The sequence below is a fragment of the Triticum aestivum genome, chromosome 5D (assembly GCF_018294505.1).
Source record: "Triticum aestivum cultivar Chinese Spring chromosome 5D, IWGSC CS RefSeq v2.1, whole genome shotgun sequence".
Lineage (NCBI taxonomy): Eukaryota > Viridiplantae > Streptophyta > Magnoliopsida > Poales > Poaceae > Triticum > Triticum aestivum.
In genome coordinates this window covers 340,514,376-340,525,936 of record NC_057808.1, presented here as the reverse complement: position 1 = coordinate 340,525,936, position 11,561 = coordinate 340,514,376, and the positions used below count along the sequence as shown (strand labels likewise).

Here is an 11,561-nt window from a genome sequence, read left to right as displayed (position 1 = left end):
CACGGCCCCGCTGCCGGTTTCGCTCGCTGCGGCCCCGCAGCGCTACGCGAGCCCCGCCTCTGCCACTTCCCCGCGCCGCCGCCGACGTTGCTTGCTGCTGCAGCCACCCACATCCCGTGTGCACGCCCTACCGGCCGCCGTGCTCGCCGTGTCCGACTCCTCCCCGTGCTCGTGAAGCTGCTACGCCGTCTTCGGCCGCCGCAGCTGCCTCCCCGTGCCCCCCCCGCTTCGCCATTCACCGCCTCCGCCCGCAACTCCCAGCGCCTCCCCTGCCGCTGCTCCACGCCGGCGCACCGCCCTGGCCCCCCTGCTCCCTGGTCGCCGGCGCCCCGCAGCGCCCACATCGGGTGCGCCCCGCGGGCCAGTGCCCGTTCGGGCTGTGCCCGATAGCCCAGCACCCGATTGGCCCCCTGGCCCAATGACAAGTGGGGCCCAGCCCCTAAGAACGTTTTAAAAAATAAGAATTTAAAAATAATAATAAAATAATAATAATAATAATTAATTAAAGAATTAATTAACCTAATTAATTTTTGATTAATTAAACTAATCAAATAACTAAATTAATTAAACTGTTAGTTAGTCAATTAATTAGTCAATGACAGTGGGGCCCACCCCTAATTAATCCTGATTAGGTTAATTAATATGTATCACTGACCAGTGGGACCCACTGGTCAGGTTGACCAGTCAACCCCTGTTGATTGTTGACGTCAGCATGACATCATGCTGATGTCATAAATCCAATTTCGAATTAAATTAAATAATTAATTAAATTTCAGAAATTAATAAATTCTTTTGAAAATCATATCTTTTAATCCGTAACTCGGATGGAAAAACTTTGTATATGAAAGTTGCTCAGAACGACGAGACGAATCCGGATACGCAGCCCGTACGTCCGCCACGCGTCCCTAGCATAGTGAACCTGCAACATTTGACCTCCGGCACCGCTGCCCGAAAACGCGAAACACCGGGAACACTTTCCCGGATGTTTTCCCCCTTCGCCGGTATCACTCCTTACCGCGTTAGGGCACACCTAACACCGTGTTTGCTTCGTCGTGCATCGTTATGCATCTGTTTGCATTGTATTTACTGTCTCTTCCCCCTCTTCTCTCCGGTAGACTACGAGACCGACGCTGCTGCTGCCCAGTTCGACTACGGAGTTGACGACCCCTCCTTGTCTGAGCAACCAGGCAAGCCCCCCCCTTGATCACCAGATATCGCCTATTCTTCTCTATACTGCTTGCATTAGAGTAGTGTAGCATGTTACTGCTTTCCGTTAATCCTATCCTGATGCATAGCCTGTCATTGTTGCTACAGTTGATACCCTTACCTGCTATCCTACTGCTTAGTATAGGATGCTAGTGTTCCATCAGTGGCCCTACACTCTTGTCCGTCTGCCATGCTATACTACTGGGCCGTGATCACTTTGGGAGGTGATCACGGGTATATACTATATACATTATATACATGACACATGTGGTGACTAAAGTCGGGTCGGCTCGAGGAGTACCCGCAAGTGATTCTGATGAGGGGGCTGAAAGGGCAGGTGGCTCCATCCTGGTAGAGGTGGGACTGGGTTCCTGACGGCCCCCCCGACTGTTACTTTGTGGCGGAGCGACAGGGCAGGTTGATACCACCCAGGAGAGAGGTGGGCCTGGCCCTGGTCGGCGTTCGCGGATACTTAACACGCTTAACGAGATCTTGGTATTTGATCTGAGTCTGGCCATTTGGTCTATACGCACTAACCATCTACGCGGGAGTAGTTATGGGTATCCCGGCGTCGTGGTATCAGCCGAAGCCTTCGTGACGTCAGCGACTGAGTGGCGCGCGCCGTGTTGGACCACTTTGACGTAACCGCCGTGATCGTGTGGGTTGCTAGGTCTGCTCGCGGCCGCGTTCGCAACGTGCAGGTGTGCTATGGGTGATGGGCCCAGACCCCTGTGCGCTTAGGATTAGACCGGCGTGCTGACCGCTCTGTTGTGCTTAGGTAGGGCTGCGACGTGTTGATCTTCCGAGGCCGGGCATGACCCAGGAAAGTGTGTCCGGCCGAATGGGATCAAGCGTGTTGGGTTATGTGGTGCACCCCTGCAGGGAAGTTTATCTATTCGAATAGCCGTGTCCCTCGGTAAAAGGACGACCTGGAGTTGTACCTTGACCTTATGACAACTAGAACCGGATACTGAATAAAATACACCCTTCCAAGTGCCAGATACAACCCGGTGATCGCTCTCTAACAGGGCGACGAGGAGGGGATCGCTGGGTAGGATTATGCTATGCGATGCTACTTGGAGGACTTCAATCTACTCTCTTCTACATGCTGCAAGATGGAGGCTGCCAGAAGCGTAGTCTTCGACAGGATTAGCTATCCCCCTCTTATTCTGGCATTCTGCAGTTCAGTCCACTGATATGCCCCTTTACACATATACCCATGCATATGTAGTGTAGTTCCTTGCTTGCGAGTACTTTGGATGAGTACTCACGGTTGCCTTTCTCCCTCTTTTTCCCCTTTTCCTTTCTACCTGGTTGTCGCAACCAGATGCTGGAGCTCAGGAGCCAGACGCCACCGTCGACGACGACACCTACGACACTGGAGGTGCCTACTACTACGTGCATCCCGCTGACGACGACCAGGAGTAGTTAGGAGGATCCCAGGCAGGAGGCCTGTGCCTCGTTCAATCTGTATCCCACTTTGTGCTAGCCTTCTTAAGGCAAACTTGTTTAACTTATGTCTATACTCAGATATTGTTGCTTCCGCTGACTCGTTTGTGATCGAGCACTTGTATTCGAGCCCTCGAGGCCCCTGGCTTGTATTATGATGCTTGTATGACTTATTTTTGTTTTAGAGTTGTGTTGTGATATCTTCCCGTGAGTCCCTGATCTTGATCGTACACATTTGCGTGCATGATTAGTGTACGGTCAAATCGGGGAGTCACAAGTTGGTATCAGAGCCAACTGCCTGTAGGAATCCCCCTTTCCAACTCCTTGGCCGAAGTCGAGTCTAGTCAGTGAAAACTGTTTTACTAACATGGCTGTGTGGCTTACGGGCCCACGTCGCCATTGGGTGGTAGTAGGATCTTTTATTCCTCAACCTATACTCTGGGACTCTGACATCTCTTCTATTCGGGTTAAATGAATTTTGCTAAATCTAACATTAGGATCTCGTTATCACTTTCACCCGGAGAGCCCCTTATTACTGATGATCGTCTCCTGCACGTGAAGACCCTGAAGATACTCTCCGCTGATAACCCGAGAACTTGTGTTCATCGCTTTTGCAATTCCCTTTCATCGATAAACTCCTATGGATAACCACGTATACTCGCCACTCATACAATGTTTCCCAGTTGATCTTGTCATTACAAGATACCCCGAAATTCTCTCTGTTGTTCCGAGAATCCTTTGAGCTTACTACCTTGCTGTTATTTGTCACCTGAATACCCCTACGGATAATTCTCGCACTTACCGAGTATCCACTCATCCCTAGTTGATTCAAGTATTTCACAATTGTCTTCAAAATACTATTCGATCTTCCGAAAATCCTCAGGAGCCTATTGCTCTTGAAATTCTTGTTTGCTTGCATTATGGTTAATCCCATAAGTCTCGTAATCTTATTGGCATCTCTTGTCATTATCATTTTGAGTCCGTTGATTCAATTTGCTGCGAATGCTCGCAATCCTCAATCATATCCTAGAATTCATCCTTCCGGCTCAGACGTCGTTTTAAACGTGAGCTGGATCTCGACCTATCAAATTGCCATCGATTGTACCCCTAAGCCTACTCAACTTATCCATCCTTGATCAGAGCGTTGCTTCTGACCCCCTGATTTGGAAATCATAATTCTTTTGCATTTGAACTTTGAGTTAGTCAGTTGTTTCTATAATCAGATCTCCTTGCATTCTTCTTCCTCTGGTTGAGTACCAATGCTCACATCAGATCCCTTGTGGACCATCGGTTCCTTTGTTGGATTTTATCCGACAGTGTCCTTCCTATTGAATAACCTTGTGAGTCTTTCCATGGGTATATAATGCCTTTGGTAAATTGTATCATCTGCTTTTGAACAATACTCTTCTTTCGAGCTTGTAATATTTACTCCGAAGTTTGTGGTATATGTTCCTAAGATGCCCTGATGGGTTGAACCTATGCCTTCCTTAATCTGTGTGAACCCGAAAGTTTTCCAAGGTTCATACTCCTCTAGTAATTCACCAGGTAGGTCTTCGCACTCAAATTATTTTTAATAGAGCAGTGAATGAAAGGTTATGCATTGCAGAAGTGGGAGTCGACCTTGAACTTTGTGTTCATGCCCATGGACACGATGTAGATCTTATCATTAAAAGCTTCTCTTAAATTAATTATTACCTTGGTATAAGTTCATCTTATATCTGGGATCTGGCCTTTTGCAATCGTGGTTCCGACCATGTTCTCCTTTAAACACCATTTCTCGTGCAAGTTTAAGCACTTGACTTCTGTAGAGCAATACCCAATCCAACCTCTATTTTAATCTGTCGTCAAGTATTACCCCCCTGGTATCTCGAGATTATCACGGAACTGCATAACTTCTTATGAGTTCTCCATCAAGTATTACATTCTCATTTTGTGCCCAATCCTGCGCCTCGTTCGATCTGTATCCCAGTTTGTGCTAGCCTTCTTAAGGCAAACTTGTTTAACTTATGTCTGTAGTCAGATATTGTTGCTTCCGCTGACTCGTCTGTGATCGAGCACTTGTATTCGAGCCCTCGAGGCCCCTGGCTTGTATTATGATGCTTGTATGACTTATTTATGTTTTAGAGTTGTGTTGTGATATCTTCCCGTGAGTCCCTCATCTTGATCGTACACATTTGCGTGCATGATTAGTGTACGGTCAAATCGGGGAGTCACACTACCGAACCTCGTAGGTCAACCAGAGTACGATCTGCACCAGAGTGGTACAGTAATCTTGTTCTGGAGGTCATGTTACTTGACCATGATGAACCTACGAACTATGAGGAAGCGATGATGAGCCCAGATTCCGCGAAATGTCCTGAGGCCATGAAATCTGAGTAGGATCCATGTATGAGAACAAAGTATGGACTTTGATTGACTTGCCTGATGATCAGCGAGCCATTGAGAATAAATGGATCTTCAAGAGGAAGACGGACGATGATGGTAGTATTACTATCTACAAAGCTCGACTTGTCGAAAAAAATGTTTTTGACAAAGTTCAAGGTGTTGACTACGATGAGATTTTCTCACTTGTATCAATGCTTAAAAGTCTGTCCGAATCATGTTAGCAATTGCCGCATTTTATGAAATTTGGCAAATGGATGTCAAACTTGCATTCCTTAATGGATTTCTTGAAGAAGAGTTGTATATGATGCAACCAGAAGGTTTTGTCGATCCTAAAGATGCTAACAAAGTGTGCAAAGCTCCAGCGATCCATCTATGGACTGGTGCAAGCATCTCAGAGTTGGAATATACGCTTTGATGAGTTGATCAAAGCATATAGTTTTATACAGACTTGCGGTGAAGCCTGTATTTACAAGAAAGTGAGTGGGAGCACTACAACCTTTCTGATAAGTATATGTGAATGACTTATTGTTGATCAGAAATGATGTAGAATTTTCTGGAATGCATAAAGGAGTGTTTGAAAGGAGTTTTTCAAAGAAAGATCTCGGTAAAGCTGCTTACATATTGTGCGTCAAGATCTATAGAGATAGATCAAGATGCTTGATAAGATTTTTCAATGAGTATATACCTTGACAAGATTTTGAAGTAGTTCAAAATGGAACAGTCAAAGAAGGAGTTCTTGCCTATGTTGCAAGGTGTGAAGTTGAGTAAAGACTCAAAACCCGACCACAGCAGAAAATAGAAAGAGAATGAAAAGTCATTCCCTATGTCTCAGTCATAGGTTCAAGTATGCTATGCTGCGTACCAGACCTATTGTGTACCTCACCATGATTATGGCAAGAGGGTACAATAGTGATCCAGGAGTGGATCCCTGGACAGCGGCCAAAATTATCCTTAGTGGAATAAGGATATGTTTCTCGGTTATGGAGGTAACAAAAAGTTCGTCGTAAAGAGTTACGTCGATGCAAGTTTTGACACGGATCTGGATTACTCTGAGTCTCAATCTGGATACATATTGAAAGTGGGAGCAATTAGCTACACTAGCTCCGTGCAAAGCATTGTAGACATATAAATTTGCAAAATACACACGTATCTGAATGTGGCAGACCCATTGACTAAACTTCTCTCACAAGCAAAACATGATCACACCTTAGTACTCTTTTGGTGTTAATCACATGGCGATGTGAACTAGATTATTGACTCTAGTAAACCCTTTGGATATTGGTCACATGACGATGTGAACTATTGATGTTAAATCACATGGCGATGTGAACTAGATTATTGACTCTAGTGCAAGTGGGAGACTGAAGGAAATACGCCCTAGAGGCGATAAAAAAGTTGTTATTTATATTTCCTTATATCATGATAAATGTTTATTATTCATGCTAGAATGGTATTAACCGGAAACTTAGTACATGTGTTAACACATAGACAAACCAGAGTGTCCCTAGTATGCCTCTACTTGACTAGCTCATTCATCAAAGACGGTTAAGTTTCCTGACCATAGACATGTGTTGTCATTTAATGAACAAGATCACATCATTAGAAGAATGATGTGATGGATCACTGGTCTAAAAGGGAAACCCATTCTGATATTGTTTGGTGGAGCAGTACTTATGTATAAATATTGGCTAGCATGTCTTCAGATTTTATTTGTTCACTGAAATTTGCGCAAACCACCGAAACAAAATGTCTCCAAAATGTTCAGGTGCAATGGCTTTCAAGAACAAATTCTCGACTACTCTTTAGAATATTTCATTCTGATCTCTCTGATGCTTCGTGCACTAGCAAATTATGACATGTTACAATTGTATAGAATTAGGAATGTTCCTGGACAAGGCCGTCGCGAAGCAATTGAAAGAACTATCAATGCCTTGGCTGGTGTAGAACCTAATGATTCTATGGTACTGTGAAAATATCTTGATGCTGCTTTCATTGGTATGTACACTTTGGACTTAAACACATATTTTCAACACTTATGCGGAACCTGTCTTACAAGCTTAAGATCAAGATCATTGAGGTGGTTTCCACTGGAGAATTGGAATACATGGGTTGTAAAGTTTGTGGAACAACAAATGGGTCCTTCGGCCATGCGTCTACTACAACAATTTCTCGATCCTTCCATGAAAAAATCTGAATAATATCCCCACGAAGACCAGCCACCACCATCCCCTGTGTACATGGTTCCACACTGGTGTTAGGAAGCCCACTAAGCATGGTTTTATACGCTAACTGTCCATGAGTTGCATGAGAACCACACTGCCAGCAAGAAGACTTCACGCTGCTATCAAGACACCTCATATACCTTGAAGTGCTCAAAACTTGAGTACAATAGTCATTAGAACCGAAAACCAGAAAGTAGTGTTGAGGAGGGAATGCTACCTCAACCCGGACACCTCCTTTCTCACTTTCACACGTAGCTTGATGAAATTACCATATTGCTTAAAATTAAAGAATAGATCGACAAGCCAGCCACACCAAAAAAAAAATCAACCAAAAAAAACCAAGAACTCATGCAAGAAACAAGAAATTTTTGGGATCTGCATGAGCCCGTTAGACATGTTAAAACTCCTACACCATCAACTCGCTTCTAAACCCACTATTTATTCTTCCCTCACTTCAAAAAAATAATAGACATTCACACAGGATCTCCGACACCCTCACACGGGCCCTCCTCTCCTTCTCTCATCGGAGCACCTCCTCCTCAGCCTCTTCCTCATTGGCCACCTCCCGGCGAGCAGAGCGCCAACTTGCCCTCCACCCTTCTCCCGCTCCATTCACCCTCCTACTCCATCCCACATGCTATGCCAGATCGCTCAACCATGGCCGCCTCTTCTTGCACTGGAGGCCATGGCCACGGCTCGGCAGCAACGCACTGCCGTGACTCACGGTCCCGCCATGGCCGGCTTATGCCACCGCTTTCGTGAAGCCGTTGCGCCGGCCTTCTCAAGCGAGGGAAGACCACCGGCCGCCTCGCCTCCTACTGTTGCCAGCGCCGACCCCGGCAACACGACTGATCTTACCTCGCCCTTCTGCGTTCATGAACACGAGGTATTCGTTGGAATGCCCCCAAGGAGAAGAAGAAGGTTTGAGAGAGATGACAATGCTGATGGGTGGGCCCTCCTTTCAACTTAACGGTCAACAAACGGTGTTGGCCATTTAGTGCCATGTGGACCGGAATAGTGGACCCGGTATGTCGGAAATTGGATTAATTCGTCCCAAATTGACCATCAGTGTTTATTGAGAAAATTAGCAGGGAAATCAGTAGTTTTGGGGGCGCCCAAGAAATTTGGTAGCAAATCCGAAGCTGGACTTCAAATGTGGTGGTTTTTTGAATTTCACTCAAGGAAATATCATATTGTTTTTAACAGTTATTTGATAAGAATTTATTGACCTACCAAAGAATATTATTATTTGGAAGAAAAATCAGAGAAGGGAAAACATCAAACATGAGAAGGGAGAGGGGTCATAGAGAGGTTCGACGAAGTACAGAGTGAAACGAGACCTTTACATTCTTTGTCAGCATGTTAACATGAACTAGCATGATATTTGTTTTTGTTTTTTTGAAGTAAATGTATCTATTATGCGTTGATCAATTGGTAGTGCAGATAACAGAAATGCTAAACCTACTCACACGTGTAGCACTTCTGTGCCAAATAATAGCAATTGCTCCTTTTGTGCAGATGATGGCAAAGGCCGTTTCTAGGATTGCAAATGAGTTCTTTTCCAGAGAGCTAAACCTGAGGCCATTTTCATTTAGACTTTGTATAGATAATAGTTAGCCCACAATGTCACATAGTAGCAGTGAAGAAAGGCGCGAGAAACAAGCAGCAACCTCGACACTTCCGCAGTATCTGTTGCGTTATGATACAGCACTCCACACTATCGACGGACTCGAGATCCCAACTCCCAAGTGGCTCTTTGAAAGGCGCATCACCGTAGAAGGCTTTGGTCGGTCACTCCCCGTAGAAGGCCTTCTCGAAGCACTGCAGGTACTCTGGCTCGAGCGCGAACAGCACGGACACGCCGTCGTCCTTGTCGGGCGCCTGCGTGACGTAGGCCGTGCCGCTGCCGAACATCTGCGCCGGCGCCACGAACTTGGGGCAGCCCCAGCCGAAGTCGGCGTCGTGGATGGGCATGCCCAGCCAGCTCACCACCCACAGGTCCGTCTCCGGCATGAACTGCCCGCGCGCCGCCTGGCTGCCCTTCTCCGACTCCACCTCCAGGTAGTCGATGACGGAGCGCACGAAGGCGTCGTCCACCCGCGCCACCGCGCGCTTGATCCGCTCCGCCACGAACCCCAGCGGCTGCGACAGCACGTCGCCGACGCGCACCGTCACCAGGTCCCGCACGATGGCGTTGCCGAAGTAGTTGGCCGGCAGCTGCGGGCGCAGGCGCTGCCGGATGTTGGCCGGCACGCGCAGCCGCGACTCGGCGTCGGGGGCCAGCCCGCGGGCCACGCACATGGCGCGCCACAGGTGCGCGGTGAGCGCGCAGTAGGTGGACACGCCGGGCGCGCAGCTGGACTTGATGCCGGCGAGGAGCTTGGGGGACACGGCGTAGACGCGGGTGACGAAGGGGCGGGGCAGGCCGTTGAGGTTGCTCGGGGAGTAGACCGGGTGCTCGAAGGTGGCATGCGGGGGAGAGCGCGCGCGCAGCACCGTGCGGTCGTGCACCGGCGGGGACGGGTGCACGGACGCGGCGTCCAGGCCGCGCGCCAGGGTCGTCCACGTCCGGATGAACTGGATCGCGCCCGCGCCGTCCATGGTCACGTGGTGCATGCCCGTGCCCACGGCCACGCCGCCGCACTTGAGGAACGTCACCTGCAAGAAAACCAAATGCACGGGTTACATTTCGCATCCAGTATAATAACAGTAAGACATGGCACGATCATTGATATCCTTGTTCCCATTCACGTCACTGATCTCTTTGTTCTCCTGCTCTGAACTTTTCTACTGTATAAAATCTCTGATCGTTGTCACGCGATAACCATACTCAAATACTAGCATGGCTCGCCTGCTTGACACACGAGGCAATAATAGCGTACTCTAATACGACGACGATGGCTACCACTCGGTGTCCAAATTGTCAACGACGACGAGCAGCTTCCGGCGGTATTCACGACAGCAACCAGGCCATAACTGCAGACTTATAAAACACAAAAAGATTGATCATGTCGTGAGAATCAGCTAGCTTCCAGGCAGCTATCACGGGCGCGGGCGGAGCTTCGTTGCAGTCCCTATCTTTGTCATGCAGGCAACTGATAACTACCAGTAAATTAATGTTACATGTCACCGTCTGGTAACGAAGCCATCTAGAAGGAAGATATGGTTTCCATGTGGGCACGTCGGCAGGCGCACCCTCATCGAGTGATCGGAGAAGCAAGCGACGCCTCCGGGTAAGTGGTAACTATGCGGCCCCTTTTGGGGGAAGCTAAAGCCGAAAGCAGAGCCGTCGCGTTCGACGTCCACCTCAATGATTCAGATCAAATGCAACTGCGGCAAGTGGTCGCTGTATCTGTATGCGGATAGGCACAAAGGAGGCAGGCACATCCCCAGATCCGGAGAAAGATAAGACCCGGACGATCAAACAAGCCTCAAATGAGCCGGGCTGAATGGTGGGGTCGTGGATGGATCCTTCCCACGGACTTGCAAGGACAACGAATCATCTACTCTAGATGAGTAGGACTACTATATAGATAGATGCCTACAAATTTGAGGAGCCCGCTGCTTTTGCTGGGGTCCCATTTCTGTACTAACTGACAGATTAGCACGAAGAAAATTTGGAGAATATGATCGTAAATGTGCAAAAGCAAGGCCTCCTGCGCGACTCTCTGCCCCATTAGGTATTGGCCATTCACGTTTTTAGTAGTACACGTTCATGACTACTTCTTCATTCATCTTGTGAAACAGGACCAGAACCTCTCTGCCTCGAAACGAATGAATCTTCACGGCGAAAGGAACATCTCACCGGAGGCTAGGCCACCACGACATTGGCTCCGCGCGACACTGAACCCGGCGCCAAAATTGTGGACGCGGCGCCCATGCCCTGCTGGACCACCTGCGCGCCGTGTCGCTCCCGGCGCGTCTGGACTGGAGTGCTTGGCAACACAAGGACGAGCGGAGGAGCGACAGTCAAGATCAGAGGCCCCGAGTATTTCGCCCGGGGAATTGATTATGCACATCAGCTTCCTTGGAGTACCACTACTTCCAAGGCGTGTAGTACTGGTCACTAGTCATCTCACCTCACCGGTGGACTGACTGTTGGTTACGTTCACGGGCCGGCAATCAGTGAGCCGTCCCGTGCGTGCCACAGTGCACTCCCTAACGGCTAAGAAAAGGTTGGGTTCGGTCGTGTAGTCAACTACAGCACATGACACGATTTCTAGCTAGCTAGAAATTTCATCACTACTCTCGAAAAAAAAAGAAATTTCATCACTGGAAATGGCCTAGAACGCCAAAGCC

At 48.0% G+C, this 11,561-nt stretch overlaps 1 protein-coding gene across 1 annotated transcript in view; it reads right to left on the bottom strand.

The window, feature by feature from the left end:
• Positions 1 to 8,826: 8,826 nt before the first annotated feature.
• The window catches only part of LOC123121612 (putrescine hydroxycinnamoyltransferase 1), a 4,475-nt gene continuing 1,740 nt past the window's right edge, over positions 8,827 to 11,561 (bottom strand). Inside the window, exon 2 of the mRNA XM_044541630.1 lies at positions 8,827 to 9,920. Coding sequence (XP_044397565.1) covers positions 9,054 to 9,920 — 867 coding nt within the window. The 3' untranslated portion in view covers positions 8,827 to 9,053. The remainder of the gene's footprint in view (positions 9,921 to 11,561) is intronic.